Here is a 16,429-nt window from a genome sequence, read left to right on the forward strand (position 1 = left end):
GAGAAGCAGTACTTTGTACAGTTACCTGGGCACTGTAAATGAAAATGAGTTCAACAGTTGAGCACAGATAAGTAACACAAAGCAGAATCCTCTCTTCCCGAATCTCAGCCCTTGACAAAAATCCCATGCACCAGAGGTAAATGGTTTATTGAGAGTTTATTTAGATTTGGTGACAGCCAGTGCTGTCTCAAACCCAGCCAGGGAATTCTGTCTTGGAATTTTAATCCTCAAGTCTCTAAAGCAATGCTCTCCAGCCCATGAACCAGAGAGTTCTCTGTGTTGCTCCTGATGGATCCATGCATTGAAAAACAGGATAAATGTCTGTTTGGTGAGTGTTTTGCTGCTCAGGGCTCTGTGTGTTCAGGGGAACGTGGACATGTCTCCCGTGGCAGCCCCAGGAGCAGCTCCAGGCTGAGACTTCTCTCTACACTGGTGATGGCTCTGGGAGAGCTGGGTGCTGTGGGACAGGAGCACAGGACAGGGATGGGAGAATGGGACAAGGATGGGGACAGGAGAATGGGACAGGAACAGGAGCACAGGACAGGGACAGGGACAGCAGCACAGTACAGGGACAGGAGCACAGGACAGGGACAGGAGCACAGGGCATGGACAGGTACAGGAGCACAAGGTCAGGGACAGGAGCACAGGACAAGGACAGGAGCACAGGACAGGGACAGCAGCACAGGGACAGGAGCACAGGACAAGGACATGGACAGGAGCACAGGACATGGACATGGACAGGAGCACAAGGACAGGGACAGGAGCACAAGGACAGGACAGGGACAGGAGCACAGGGACAAGGACAGGAGCACAGGACAAGGACATGGACAGGAGCACAGGACATGGACAGGGACAGGAGCACAAGGACAGGGACAGGAGCACAAGGACAGGGACAGGAGCACAGCACAAGGACAGGGACAGGAGCGCAGCACAAGGACAGGGACAGCTGCCCAGGCTGTGCAGCAGCTCCTCCCAGCTGACGTTCAGCGGTTCCCACAGTGTTCATCTGTCATCAGGAATCTTCACTCTTCCTGTGAAAGCACCCCCTGGAATTACAGTCTGGGCTCCTCCAAGGTCTGATTTTCCATGACAATAATCTGCTGTTTGTGGCCTTGGCAGAGGTGGAACAGTGCTCAGATCAAACCTCAGCCAGCCGTGTCTTTGTTGGTGCCGACAGCACCGATGCAAAACACACCCCAGTAGCTTATGAGTGAAATACAGATCTGACTTCAAAGGCAGCTGAAGTCCTGCTAGAAGGGCTGGGAAGGGAGGAGAAAACCCACATTCATATTTATCTCAAGGTCAGCAGGTGATAGCCCAGAAACAGGATACAGGCAGAAGTAAAGTAGAATTTGTACTTTTCCTGACAGAGCTATGAGTGGCTACAATATTATAAAAGTAATTGAAATTATGGCTTGAGTTTGTATGGATTTTGCATTAGCTGTGGTCATGTCTCACATTTCATGGGGGAAGGCAGAGCAGTCGTGTGCTCGGATACTCCACAGCTGGGGTTGGATCGAGCCCGCGGCTGTGGGTGTGGGTTGGCCTCGGACTGACTCAGTGCAAGGGCATTTCTGTGGGGTTGCAGAGCTGTTGTCTTGTTAAAATCAGCATCCAAAGCAAGGCTGATGCTCCCAGGCAGTTCTGCTGCACCAACGTCTGTTTTCTCTTGGTACTTGTCGCTTTTAGGGAAAACGTTCTATTTTGAGCGTTTCTCGTTTTGACAGGGAAAGACTAAGCTGAAGGTGAAATGACAGGAGGAATTGCAGACTCAACACCTCTCCCTTGCTTTGCTGTTAGTGACAGCTCTGTTGTGAAGTCTCTCCACCCATGGGACATTGGCCAGCAGCCCTTGCTGCTTGAAACAGGAGGAGGCTCCTAGATTTCCCCCTTCTCCACAGTATGGCAGGTCTTGCTCTGCCAGGAGTCCAGAAAACGTCCAAAACCAGTTCAGCTCCACCAAGGCGTGCCTGGAGCTGGGCTCACGGAGAGAAGGTGGTGGTTGTCTCTGTCTCCATGGCAAAGGAGCTCCTCTTGTTGTCACGGCACGAGGTGAGCTGCAAGAGGCGCTCCTGGCTCAGGCAGCCCAGCTCCTTCAGCAGCTTGAAGAGGTCGGTGCGGAATTTGACACCGATGAAGGCGTAGAGGAACGGGTTGAGGCAGCATCGGAAGCAGGCCAGGGTGTAGGTCACGTCATCTGCCACGTCCAGCTTCTTGCTCTCCTCACACGAGCTGGTCTGGTTGAAGGCTGAGATGGTCTTGGCCAGCATGACGCCGTTGTAAGGCAGCTGGAAGACGACAAAGACGATGACCACGGCAATGATGACCTTGATGGCTTTGTTCTTCTCAAAGTTGCGGGCCTGGAGTAACGTTTTGATGATGATGAGGTAGCAGAAAGACATGACCAGGAGGGGAATTAAGAAGCCAAACACCATTTGGGACACTTTGATGCCAGTGTTGAAAGTCTGCAAGTCATCAGCAATGATGGAACAACGGGGGCTGCTCTCTGAGTTGTTCACACCACTGTGAACCAGCTCAGGGATGGAGAGGATGAAGGCCAGGAGCCAGATGATGAAGCAGGTCACCTTGCTGATGAAGATCATCCGGGGCCGCAGGCGATGGGCTGAGGCCGCCTGGACGATGGCAAAGTACCTGTCGATGCTGATGGACAGGAGGAGCAGCATCCCACTGAAGAAACTCATTTTGCAGATGCAGTAGACAGCTTTGCAGGCAGCAGGCCCAAAAAGCCAGTGTGTGGCCGCGCTCGCGGCCCAGAAGGGAAGGGTCAGCAGGAAGAGGATGTCTGCCATGGCCAGGTTCAGCAAGTAGATGTCTGTCATGGTCTTCAGCCTCTTGAAGTAGATGTAGGTGAGCATGACCAGCCCGTTCCCCAGCAGCCCAGTGAAGCAGATGAGGCTGTACATGGCCGGGAGGAAGGCAGCACGGAAGTTTCGGACCTCCTCCTTCTCACACAGGGACTCGAACATGCTGTAGTCGATGGTGCTGTTGGAGTCATAGTAGTCAGTGACATTGTCCCCAGCACAGAACTAGAAGAGGAAAAAGAAGAAGAATGTGTTGGGACAAGGGCTGTGTTGGTGGTGTGGCTGTGCAAGGAAAAGAGCCTGGAGAGAAGTCCCAGGGAGTTCCCAAGCGCGGTCTCAGGCCAACAGCACAAAGAGAACTGGCACAACCTCGTGGCTGAAACTGTTTCCCATAAATATGTGAGGTTTGGGGCTTTTTGGGGGGCTCCAAGTGGGAATTCCACCAGAAATGTTTTGTGCTCGGCCAAAGTAACATCTGCAAGCCCTCAGATGTGTGGCAGCTTTCCAGTGTTCCAGGACCCACCTCCAGCTGTGTGTGCACAGCCGGCTGTCAGATAAAATGTGAGAAATAAAACATCCTTGAGCTAAATTAAAAATCAACGGAGGTGCCTGTGAGAATGTGAGGAAATGCAGTGAGTGCAGCAGGAAGCTGCTTCCGTGTCAGGCCAGCATCTCATTCAGGCCCCCGATTTCAGTTCTGATTATTCTTGTTTCATCTTCCTACACTGCCATAACCTGTAGGGCAGACAGAGCCTGCGGTATCTGTGCCCTGCTTTTGTGACTTAATAATCTCCAGAACATTCTCCCCATCTCACAGACATGAAAGGTTTCCCCTGGATACCCCCACCCTTTATCGGAGAGCATCTCGGTGCTCTCCATCTCGGCAGGTTGGGCTTTCACCACATCCTGCCAGGCTGCCAGCAGTGAAAGGGAAAAGCAGGGGCTGCTCTGCTCTGCCCCAGGGAGCCCCACGGGCTGGGAGGTGGCCACTGCAGCCAAGGGACTGCAGGCACCAGGACCAGCCCTGGGTTTGGGAGCAGGTCGTGGCACAGCTCTGTGTTTGGGGTCCTCCTTGCTGGGCCAGGGCACTCAGAGCACCAGGCAGGGCAGGATGCTGAGCTCTTCCTCCTCAGGTCCATCCCTCTCAGCTCTGGGTTTGGTCAGAGTGCAGCTCCTTGACCAGGAATTTGCAGGGAGCAGGAATTATCTGCTCCCTGCAATCAATGTGGTGCACTCCTGCCTGTCCTGGAAATGCTCATTTTGGGGTTAAGAGTGGACTCACACAGCCCAGGACATCTGAAAAACTGTGTTTCCCACCATTTTTCTCTGCTTGGTTTTGTTTCTTGTGTTTGTTTTTCTGTAGCTGGGCTCTGCTCTCACCTCCCACCTCCCCCAGCTGGATCCTGGGGTGAGCAGCTGTGTCCCCACACATTTCTGGGACTGTGGGTGGCTGCTCTGAGTTTTTGAGATCTCCCTTTACCCACAGCACAAACCCAGCTGGATCTCAACAATGTTGTTGAAAACATCTTACCTGAAAAACGAGTGGCAGGCTGAAAACAAGGGTGACCTTTAGCTGCTTGCCTAGGGAAGAAGGAGATGCTGTGTTAGTGGCTGGCTGGGGGTTTCCACATGGTTCTTACTTTGAAAAGGCAGTGGGTAATGCTGTCCATGGCACTGTGAACCCTGCAGAACCCTCACCACTGAGGAAACCAGAGCCAGGGGAAGATGCCAGCAAGATAACCCAGGGTCATGAGCGTTGCTGTCAGAGCATGGTGGAGTCTCAGGAATTTGGTCCCTCTGGCTTCATGGATTCATGGAACAGTTTGGTTTGGAAGGAGCCTCTAAAGGTCATTCAGTCCAACCCCCTGTAGTGAGCAGGGATGTCTTCAGGACCCTGCGCAGTGAAAGCTGAGAGCTGAGGACTCTAAACTTGGCCACAATGCACCCATTTTGATTTTATCCATTATTTTTCCCTGCAGGCAGCCAGCAGCCTGTTCCCTTGTGTCTGAGCAGTGAGGGTGCAGCTTAATCCATGTGAAAATACCCAACTGTGAGGGCCATAAATCCGGCCCAGCTGTGCCCGTGTGGTGCCTGGGCTGTGGAGAGGAGAGCTCAGCTCCCCTGGGACAGATAGAACTGGAGCTGGCTGAAATTTATTGCTTGTCTCTAAATGTCAAGAGTTGGCTTCTGCTGCCTTGGGATGTGAAAATACAGGATGCTGACAGCTGGGAGGAAAAGCTGAATTTAGAGCCAGGTATGGTGGTGGTGAGAGCAATCTCAGCCGAACAGCTCTTCCTGCTGTGGTTAGCAGGGCAGGGGCCAGGGAAAGCTTTCTCCTCACTGGTTTTACAGCTCCTACCAGCATCTACCTCAAGCAGCTGCCGCTGAAAGTTGCTCAGCTGGAAGGTGGCAGTGAGACAGCCCTGAGCTCCACTCGGGTGTGGGAGGAGATGTGTCCCTCCCTGAGGGGTGCCATGGCCCAGGAGGTCCCTCCAGGCACTGGGTGGTCTCTGCAGCCCCTCACTCCCTGTGGGTTTTCTGCTCTGGGGGTGCTCAGCAAGGAGATACCTTTGGCTTGTTCCTCCTAGAACTCTGCCTTGCTCCTCACAGCCTGGTTGTTCATGAGTGTGGCTGATTCCTGTGCTCAGTGCCTGCTTGGTTTCAGTTTTGTGCCAGGCTCCTGCTCACGCTGCACTGCACCAGGATGATGAACTCCCACTACAGGCAACTGCACCAAGCCCTTGTGTTAAGTCACATGCAACAGCTTCACTAATATCAGACAGAGTTACCTGTGAGTGGGGATGTTTTTGACACCTGAGGGTGATGTGTGGCTCAGAGAGATCCTCAGCCACGTGGGAAACTCGTGGTGCTCATCCCCAGGCCTGTGTGAGCACCTCCCCTGAGGCCTCCTGGAAGCTGTGTCTCACTTTCCCCCTTATTTTCATCTCTGATGCTCCTGCAGGTGTGTGCTCAGCTGTGTTCATCCTCCCCTCACCTTCTCCAGACCCTCCTGGAGGTATCTGAGGGGCTCCCACAGGAGCTCAGGAGGAACCTGGGGGGACTCAGGAGAGCAGGGCAGGGACTGAGGGTGAAGGGGGGCTCTGGCTGCTCTGTCCAGCCAGGGCCTTTCCCTCTGATCAGTCCCAGACTGCAGGAAGAACTTTGGTGTCTGCTGTGGTTGTCACCCCTCTAACTGTTGCCCTGGCTTTTGCATATGATACAGGAAATACGCGAAAAGCCCCAAGGACTGAGACCCACTAGGTGGGTTTAAGCAAGCTGTGACTGCCCTTCCTGCCTGGAATACAAAGTCCCTGACCCTGCAAACACCACAGCAGCCTTCAGCATTGTGCTGCACCTTCTGAGCAGCCTGGTTTCCCTGGCACTGCTGGAGCGGGTGCTCCTGGCTGCCTCTGGATGGGTGATGAGTTCCTGTGCTGGTGCTCAGCCCCAGCAGGAAATTGCCCCTGTGGCTGCTGGATGAGAGGCAGAGAAGAACCACCCTCATCCCATGGAGGAAAAGCATCCACATAAACCAGACTCCGTCCTCTCTCTGTGGCTTGGTTTGCAAACTCCAGGTCCAGCCCTGGTGAGGCCTCCTTTGCTCTGCTCTGTTTTCTTATCACCCTGTGAAGGTCTAGAAAAACAGGACTGAGAACGTGACTCAACCAACTCCTGAAACAGTTCAGCTGATATCATTCCTTTGAAGATCATCATAAGTTTCTTTTTTCTCCACTTTTTCAGTTGCTGTTTCAACTGTCTTAAATGTCAAATGACTTTTCAATATGAAAAGAGACCTGTGCTGTTCCTGCCCCTCTTCTGTGCCCCCACCTCAGATTACACATTTGCAAAAGCACAACCACAGAGGCCCTGCTGCCTCCTGCTCCCTCTGTGCCAGTTTGAGCACGTTGGTGTCACTGGTTTCAGTCAGACTGGACAGGACTTGCATCTCCCCAACTTGTCCTGTGGTCTGGGGCAGTGGGCAGAAGCAATTATCATGACAGGATTCTTGCTCTGCAGCTTATCAGGCATTTTAGGTGCATTTCTTTACTTTTTCTTTCCTTTTTACACCTCCTGGCCGTTGGCTGCTGTGGGTATTTTCTTCAAGTTTTCTAAAAGTTTTGTTCCTCAAAATATTGAGGAAAAAAAAAACCCTCTCAAAAGTCCCTGCAGCCAGTTGAACTAGAAACCTCATTTATAAAAATACACCAAAACCCCTCTACAGCCAATGAGTCAGCCTGGCCCTACAGCCCCGTGGCAGCCCCGTGTGTCTCAGCTGCTTTGAGGCCATTCCTGTCCTGAAGGACCTGGAAATGGATGGAAAGGGGAATTACTGCATGGGAGGGAAGGAAGGAGGTGCTGCTTTGAGGTCATTCTTGTCCTGAAGGGCCTGGAAATGGATGGAAAGTGGAATTGCTCCATGGGAGAGATGGAAAAAAGGGATCTGTTCATGACAGGGGATGGGAACCCCTCAGTTTTACAATTTTCCTCCACAGACCAAGCCCAAGGTGGTGGGGGATTCATCCCTTGGCAGCTGCTGAGCTGTTCTGGCTCTCTCAATAGCAAAGAGAAAGAACCAGGTGGTTTAAAGCCCCAGTTCAGGTGCCTGGGGTGGGCACCTGGGGTGGGCTCTTGGGGACACTGCTGTGGCAGAATGGGGGTGAATTTTGGACAGGCAGATCCCTCCCAGCTTATCTGGATCTCCCTCAGCACCAGCTCCTAAATGTGAGCAAGGCAAGAGCAGCTGCTAGGGCAGTGAATCCCATCAGGTGCACCCAAAAAGGCCTCTGACAGTGGAAATATTCGGTGTCAGGGCATCTGCCTGGAAGAGGAGAGAGACACAGCCCTGAGGGTGATTAATGAGATCACACAAATGAGCAGGGCAGCTCCTGAGGCTCTGGCTGCTGATAGAGCCGAGGGATGCATGAGGGCAAAGCAGGAGCTGGGAATGCTTTAGGGATGAGATGCATGAGGGCAAAGAAAGAGCTGGGAATGCTTTAGGGAGCATTGGCAAAGCTGAGCAAACCTGCTCTGGCCAAACCCTTGTGTTCAAAGAAGGTTTTTGGACCACCTGGAATTGCAAAGCCCCAGCACACGTGTAGGCAGTGATTAACCTGCTCTCTGCACATTATTCATGTACCAGCTTCTGGTGCCCCTTCTCCAGCAGTACAGGAGGCTTTTGGGGGAAGAACCAGATAATTCTGAGAAAAGTTAATCATACTTAAGTGATCTAATGAGTACTGGCAGTTAGCAGCCTGTTCTCCCCCTTCCCCTCCTCACAACTGGCAGAGGAAGGACACTGTCATCTCAGGAGAGAGAGGAGCCAGTGAAACCCAGTCATGCTCTTATTTCATGTGCTCACTGATCTATCACAGAAGAAAGTTAATAGTTATCGACCTCCACTCCTTTCAGGAAACTGTGAATCAAAAGACAAGATAAGGAGAAAGAAGCAAGTCAAAAATTTCCTGCAGAAGTGAGCCAGGTGTGTTTTAAAGAAAGCACCACGGTGGTGCATCTTCCAGGAAAATGAAATATTCCTCGGAAATACAATAGTAGAACAAAAAACCCAAAGCAGGAACATTATCATAATCTGGTCAGGTTCTCACTAACTCTTTATTTTCTCTGTTCTGATTGACCTTTCCCAGGAGCTGCTCCCAGACACTGAACCCCTTGGAACAAGCAGCCCACAAAGCACCCTCAGGACGATGCAGAGGCCAAAAGTTTAAACGAGAAGAATGATGTGTGGTGAGCAGGTCTCCAGTTTGGTGTTTGTTTGGATGCAGGCATTCCAAAATCCAGGAATTTCCTAAGCCATTGATTGCCAGAGGCTCTGAGGAGTAAGAAAACTCCCTGACTCATACCCTGTTCCTGCTTGGAGGGTCCTGTGGGATCTGCTCCCTCTTTTCCCTGCATCCCCATCTCCGGAGCATCCCCAGAGCTTCCTTTATTCCCCAGAACTTCTTGCATCCATCTCCAGAACCTCCTGCATCTCCAATGCATCCTTCTGCCCCCATTGCTCCTGCAGATATTTTTAAATAGAAATAACTTGCAAAAGACTGGATGGACCTAATGAACAAACTCAGCTCTTCTTCTCCCAATTCCTCGATTCATTCACTGAATTAAAATGTTGCCAGGGAGAGTGTTCCCCCTCTCTCTCCCTATCTCTCTTTATTTTTTTAAATTAAGAACACAGAAGAAAAGGTGTGAATTACGCAAGATTCCGTTTGCTTCAGAACAAAAAGGCCCCTTAAAATTGCCAATTGCCTCCCAGCCTCTTTTTTTTGTGTTTGTTTCTGACGTGATTTGAGGTTTTTGAGCTTCTAAAACAGAACTATGATTTTTTTTTTGTAAAATAGTAAAAATGAGGAAGGTGAAAGTCTTTTGTACTGTTTAAGTACTCTAATAGAAGAGCTCCACTCCTGTGTCACAGGACAAGGACTGGGCATCGTTAACAAAGCTGAAGGCACAGCCCAAGGCTGCAGCCCAGGTACTCACCTCCATCCATGGTGTGGTTCCAGCAGGATCCAGTCACAGAGGTAGGGAGAGCATCACCCACTGCAGCACAGCCTTCTGCTCCTGCCAGGGACCCTCCTCGGGGAACTCTGATTTATACTTCCTGCACTCCCGTGAGGACCCTCCTCCTCCTCCTCCTCCTCCTCCTCCTCCTCTGATATTCAGAGCTGTGCTGAGCTCTGGGGGTGCTCAGGTGCTGTCTCGGCGTGCTCTGCACACCCAGAGCTGTCACTGACACTTGGGGAAGTGAAGAGGGCTCTGCTTTTGGGCTGACACATGAGGAATGGTCTGTGGTGAAGGAAACAGGGGAAGGAGGCTCTTTCTTACCTGCCCACTCCAGCAAATCCTGCTTCATCAGTGGAGCCCTCAGTGCTGGTGGAAACAGGGGATCCCGTCCCATCCCATCCCATCCCATCCCATCCCATCCCATCCCATCCCATCCCATCCCATCCCATCCCATCCCATCCCATCCCATCCCATCCCATCCCATCCCATCCCATCCCATCCCATCCCACCTGCCAGACCTGTTTTGGGGAGGCTGTTCAGGATGAAAATCTCAGCTTACAGGACTGCCCATGACCAACAGCTCACTGTCCTTCTCCCTCCCTACACTGTCAGCAGCTCAGTGACTTCCCCCCTTTCTTTCTCTGAGTATTTTTGTCTTCCCCAGAAGGTTCTGCACTTTGTCAGTGTCATGCCTTCCCCCAGAGCAAACCAGTGGCTTTCATTTGGTGTTTGCTTTTTGTTTGGATCTACCTGTCCAACCCAGTTTTGTTTGGCTGGGAGTCAAAGAGGGCTCTGCTCTTGAACAGACCCCTCAGACAGAGGGGTTGTTCCTCAGACAGAAATGTCTCCAGCTCCTCACAAGCTTGCTTTTTTTCTGAGCCAGGCTCCTCTAGAAATGATGCCTTTGGCATCTTGTCCTCTCTGTCTTATGCTATGTCAGTGCTGTTACTGCAGCCAGGTGGAAAAACAGGGCACCACAGGATGGAATCCCAGTCTAAATTAAATATAGCTGAAGCTGAGGGTAGTTTTGAGGGTTCTGTGGGCTGTTTTAGGTCCTTTTTGAAGACTCAGATCCAGTTTCAGACCCTCCCTCGATATGGTCCCAGCCCGACTCCAAACCCTTCCCAGTGCTGCTGTGGTTCTGAACCCATTCTGGGGTGCTGAAGGGTACTCAGGGTGAGGATTTTGGGGTTTTTGGGGGCAGGAGAGCTGTGACAGTTTTACTCTGCTCACACAAAGTGACCCTCCCTCTCCTTGGCGCTCTATGAGCGCGCGGCACCGACTCCTCCGCACCTCACCCGGCACTTATCTCACCCTGCACTTATCTCAGGTGCTGCTCCCATCTCTGCAGCTATTTATTGCTCTGTGTGCCTTTGCTCACCAGGTATGCAGGCAGGTACCCTGCCTAGAGAGCTTTATCTCATAACCACTTCCTCCAAGGAGGACCTGAGATGAAAGGCTTCCCTTGGGTACCGGCAGAGTACCCGGAATCCAGGGGTGTAACAGAGGCTTCACACCAGGTCACAGCTCTGCCTGGGATGTGCAGGGGCCCCTCGGGGTGCTCTGTGCTCCCCCTGCTCCAGGGAGAGGCAGCAGGCAGAGTTCTGGTGGATCCATCCCCATTTCCATGCTGGCTGAAGCCAAAGGTGAGAGAGGCAACTTGGTTTCTGCACATGGTCCCAAGATTCAGCTTCAAAGTTTTGGTACATGCCAAATCCTGTAGTGTTAGACTGTTTTTTGGACTGTTAGACTGTCCAAGCAAACTGTTTTTTCTTAAAAATGATGAGAATATTTAAATTGGAATATTTAAATGGGAATATTTAAAAGAAACAATTTGTCTGTGTATGACACCGAACCTCTTGTACAGTCACATTTTATACCCAGAGGGTTCTCAGAACATTTATTAAATATTTGCTTAATTTGATTGTGTATATTTTCAGCCTATTGCCTGAGTGATTCCATCTCTTGGACACGTTGCCTGAACTTCTCTTGGACACGTTGCCTGAACTTGGGTGCCCCATGAGCTGCTTTTCACAGAACTGTGATCCTGTGTGAGCAGGCAGGCCAAACTCAGACAGTGCCAAGCCTGAGCTGTGCCCATGAAAGCCATTGCACTGTGCTACTAGAACATCTTTGTTATTCCAAAGTTAATTAATTATATAAAAGTAATCAAATTACCAGGTATTCCTGTCTCTGCTCCCCTCCAGCACCCAGGGGAGGGATGTCAGTGATTTAAACCTGCTGCCCAGGCTGCAGCAGAAGCTGGGCGCCAGCTTTCATCCATAAACTTCTCAAAGAAAATGCAGCATCCTGATAAATTCCACAGGAAGTTGCTCAGAGAGATTTTGGTTCAGTTCTCATTGGTTCCACTTGAACTGAAATATTGAGTAGAACTGAATTGAACTGTGTAATCCTGAATTTAACATGATGTGATGTTCCTTTGCTGAGTTGCGCTTCCTTGTGATGTTCCTTTGCTGAGTTGCAATTTAACGTAATCCTCACATTAAATTGCAACTCAGCAAAGGAACATGGCAAGGAAGTTAGCTGTGGTTTCCCATCCCCTGCCTGTGTGTAAAACTGGAATTCCTGTGGGATGTTTCAACACAGTCTCACAGACATCCTGAGGTGGGAAAGATCCCAGAGCTCCAGGACAGGGTTCCCAGGTGCCTCGTGCAGGCTGGGGAACCTTGGAAATCAGAACTCAGGGCTTTGCCTACAGAGAAGGAATTCAGTCTGAGAGAAGCACAGCATGGGATGTTCTTACATCCTGGATTCAAAACTTTTTAATATTTTCCACCGGTTTCGCTTTAGGTAATTTGAGATGGACACACCAGCTCTGTCCCCCTGTTCCTCCCTTTGGCTGACGTGGGTAATGGGAAGGTTTGTCCCCGTGGCTGGAGGAAGCCAGGGGCGCCCAGACAGAAGCATTGATGAGTTCAGGGTGCCCTTCCCAGTCACATCCTTGCAGTGACATCAGGAGGGACCCTGACGTCTGTCCTGCTGCTCTCTCTGCCTGGCAGTGCCAACCAGAGGTGCCTGGGATGTCCCAGCTCTGGCCTTGCCCCCTCCTCTGACGTTCTGGGGACATCCAGGGGGGTTTGTGGTGGAAGTCAGCAGGGTCGTTCCAGGGGGGTGCTGACGCTGTTGTTCCTCAGGCAAATATAAAATAGCAGAAGTGAAATCACGAGTAAATTCCTGACCTTAAGAGTGGCACCAAGCTGGGATTCTTTACCCAGCCGAGTTTTTTGAGCAGGTGTAGAAATGTCTCATGATTGTGATCTCACCACCAGGTTATTAACAGATCCTTATCTCCCAGAGGGAGGAAGCAATCTGTGCAGCACCAGGCTCAGATTGGGATGCACAGCTGCCCATGGTGTCAGCCACAGCAGAGAAAGGCACACCCAATGTCACGAGGAATTCACCTGCTTTGTGCCCACATCATGTCCTAAGTGATGGCCTGGCTCTCCAGTTCTTTTCCTGAGGAAAAAGAAAAGATTTACCAAATTTGCATCTGCCCTGCACTAAACAGTTGGACATCAAAGAGAATTTCTTCATGGGCAGGGTGGTCAGGCTTGGAAGGGGCTGCCCAGGGAGGGGCTGGAGTTCCCATCCCTGGAAGCGTTCAGAGAAAGACTTGGATGTGGCATTCAGGGCTCTGGTCTGGTTGGGAAGGTGGGGATGGGTCACAGGTTGGACTTGGTGGCCTTGGAGGTCTTTTCCAGCCTAAATCACTCTATGATTCTCTTCCATGAGAGCAGCTCCCTCATCCTGGAGCCCAGAAATTGAGGTGTGAGGAGGGAAGCACACCTGGAGATGGCAGTGGGAAGGGGTCAGGCTGACAGGGACAGTGACACTCCCCCCCCTTTCCAAACCTAGGGAGGGGTGACCAGCCACTGACCATGTGCACTGCTGGTCTCTGTGTCCCTCAGGGCAGGGCTGGGCAGCTTCCCATGGCATCTGCTCCCTCCTGTCTGCCCACAGAGCCCAAGCTGTGTGCAGAGGGACTGAGATGAACAAACAGATCCTTCCTGGCCTGAACATGAAGGAAAAACAGTGGTCATCACAAAATGATGGGTGGGAAAGGAGAGGTGATTGAAAATGGGAAGAAAAGCTCCTGGAATGTTACAGAAACTATGTCAGGGGGGGCATATGAGCACCAGCTGTGTCTAGAGATGGTTTGTGCAAAGTGCTGGGCAATTCCCACAGGATATCAAACACTAGTGAGCCATGAATGATTTAGAGACATAACAAGATATGTTTTAGGGAGATAAAGGGATATTGATTAAAGAGATAAAGCATTATGACCCTCAAAAATAATTGGGAGTTGAAGTGTCCCTGAGCATCCAGGAAATATCACTCCTGTGAGCTGTGTTCCATTGTTCAAAAGGTGGAAGGTTTAACACCAATCTGCTGCTGCCTTTGGATGAAAACTGGATCTAGAAACTGGAAATAATCCCATCAGTATTTGCTCCAAGAAGAGTTCATCCAGCCTTCTCTGTTACAGATCTGGCATTTCTTATCCCTGGGGTTAAAAAGATTGTAATAAACCCATGATAATGAGATTTTTTTCCGCTTGGTTTCTGTTGTTGTTACTGTCATTCTTTCTGGTTTGGCTTTCCCCACCCTGAAACTGGTGCTAGAGCTAAAATGGCTTTTTCTTGACTCTTTAACAGAATCGGGTGATAAAAGCAAATTTAAAGTGGTTGTTGACAGAAATTACTGACTTCTGGAGTGACAAGTGAAGCTTTACGTGATTACTTACAACAAAATAAGACATCAGTGTGAAACGCGCGAAACCACTTCAAAAAACCCCTCGAAGACTGTGGAAAAAAACGTCAAAGTGAAAGAGGGGAACTGAGAGCACAAACAGCACAAGAAGACAGACCTGAAGCAGGATCTGGGCTTTCAGATTCAACTGCCTGATCCCACTTGGTCATCAGGTCTTGATGGGAGAGGTTTGCCAGCCACTGTCAGTATCACACTGCATTCACAGGGGATTTCAAACCCAGGGATGCTCTGGGTTCCAAGTCTTGAGCAGGTGCTGCAACTCCTTGGAGGCACAAACAGGCTTGGCTGTAACAGTCCAGGATGAATCTGGAACTTGCTGGGTGCCTGGCTGGGAGAGCACATGGAATTCCAGCCTCTCTGAGTACCTGGCATGATCAACCCCCACTTCTGCAGTGCAGCACCTGCAGTTCATGTCCAGACGTCTCAAAGCTGCAGGGGATTGACCTGTGAGCATCTCACCCTGATCTGCCTGAAATGCCTCACACTGAGTTGGTACAACTGCATCTCACTCTGAGCTGGTACAACCAGCAGCTCTCAGGGTGAGGGGAGTTACACCCTCTTATTTTGTCATAAATCATCATGTAAAGCTTCACTTATGACTCCAGAAGTCAGTAATTTGTGCCAAGCCCTGAGCATGAGCTGCCACAACTGCTGCTGGCTGGCACTGAGGATCCTGTACAAGAAAAGCACCGCTCACCTTCGCAGCCAAGGCTGGGGCTGCGTGTGCTTCGGGCAGGTTGATGGGGACTCCTGGTGGCAGCGCCGGCTGCAGCTCACACACCTCTGCCAGCACTTCACCTGCCCCAATTCCATCTCCAGCTGGCCACGAGGGGTGTATTCCCCAGGATTCCAGCACTTGGGACTGCTGGGAAAACACTTTTCAGTTAAGGGGATGAAGGGAGATCACACAGGAGCAAGGACACCACGCAGTCATTTGATGGTGTGGGGGTTTGGATTGGTGGCTGAGTAGCTTTTGATAAATTGAGGGAAAAAATCAAAAATGGCTTTTTTAAAAAACACTGAACAGCAAAGCCTGCCTGGCAGCAAGTTCAGGGCAAAACCTGGGGAGAAATAAACAATTGCTGGCTCCTTGGGATGGGGCGGGCACAGAGGCTGCATTGGAGCTGGTGGGAAATGGAAAAGCACAACCTGGGATAGAGGAGGGACCTCAGCAAAGGCCTGAGCAGAGCCAGGGTCTGACCCTGCTCCCTGTGTGCTGCCCACCCACACCTCCCTTTCTCCTCAGGACCCTCCTCACCCCCAGATTATCACCCCACAGGGGCTCTGGACCCCCAAGCCTCCCAAGGTCAGGGTCAGGCTCTCTGCTCTCTGCTGCAGCACAAGGCTCTGAGCAGGCTCTGCTTCCCTGACACACGAGCTGCCCCTTTGTGCCAGGGTTTGGATTTGCTTTGATATTTTATTCCTGTAAAGCTCCTTTAATCTGTTTTATTTCTTTCTGTCACCAGCATAATCCTCTCTTGTGAGCAGTGTCTGCAGCTCGTTTGGCTCCAGGCAGAGCAACTTGGCAAGACTTGTCCAGGTTATACACAGGTGATTTCTTACCATTTTTAAAAAAACCCCAACCTTGTTTGTTTCTCTGTCAGTCTTTTTTTCTTCTCTGAAAGTTCAGCTACTGCACAAACATGAGGCTTGTTTCTTTCTGGGAAGCCAAGCTCAGTCCTGTGTGTAGGTGAGGGGTTTGGAAGGGATTTGGGTGCATGAAGATCTCAGAGGCTCTTGGTTCATTTTACCAGGTGAATCATTTCTGAACAACCTCACAAGATGCCTGGTTCATATTTTAACATCTAAATTCCTTTCAAAACTTACCCTTTGGGCCTGCTTTTTGCTATGTACCCGTTACTGTACCAGCTTTGTAGGTTAGAAGGTTTTTGGGGTGATAAAATCTAATAATTACATAAATGCAAAAAAAGAAACCCAACAAACCCCCAAACTAACAAAAAAACTTTGAGATCAGTTCTTTTTTTAACCCAGGCTTCTTAATAACTTTTACTGAGTGTGTTTTTGTGGTGAGATAAAAGCATATTTTTGACAACAACCCAACAGAGACAAGAACCTTTGCCTGCAGAGCAAACCAGAAGTGATGTCAGAGGTCACAATGCCTGAGTCAGACTTGAAAACCCCTGGTTTTTCTTGAAGAGAAAAACAAACCGAAGAAAACAACTCCCTCGCATGATGCAAAGCTTGGATTTGCCTTTTTGCTTCTGGGGGTGTGAGGGACTCAGTAGCTGTCAGCACCCCATGGGGGATGGCTGCACCTCAGACCCCCAGCCTGCACCCACCTC

At 50.6% G+C, this 16,429-nt stretch overlaps 1 protein-coding gene across 1 annotated transcript; it reads right to left on the reverse strand.

Moving 5' to 3' along the window:
* Positions 1-932: 932 nt before the first annotated feature.
* CCR7 (C-C motif chemokine receptor 7) lies at positions 933-9,401 on the reverse strand. Its single transcript, XM_026797640.2, has 3 exons — positions 9,315-9,401; positions 4,354-4,403; positions 933-3,047 (listed from the first exon to the last, which is right to left on the reverse strand). The coding sequence occupies exons 1-3, from the start codon at positions 9,322-9,324 to the stop codon at positions 1,983-1,985; spliced, it is 1,125 nt and encodes a 374-aa protein (XP_026653441.2). The 5' UTR covers positions 9,325-9,401; the 3' UTR covers positions 933-1,982.
* Between the last annotated feature and the right edge of the window lie 7,028 nt (positions 9,402-16,429).

The sequence above is a fragment of the Zonotrichia albicollis genome, chromosome 23, assembly GCF_047830755.1.
Source record: "Zonotrichia albicollis isolate bZonAlb1 chromosome 23, bZonAlb1.hap1, whole genome shotgun sequence".
In the NCBI taxonomy this organism is placed as follows: domain Eukaryota; kingdom Metazoa; phylum Chordata; class Aves; order Passeriformes; family Passerellidae; genus Zonotrichia; species Zonotrichia albicollis.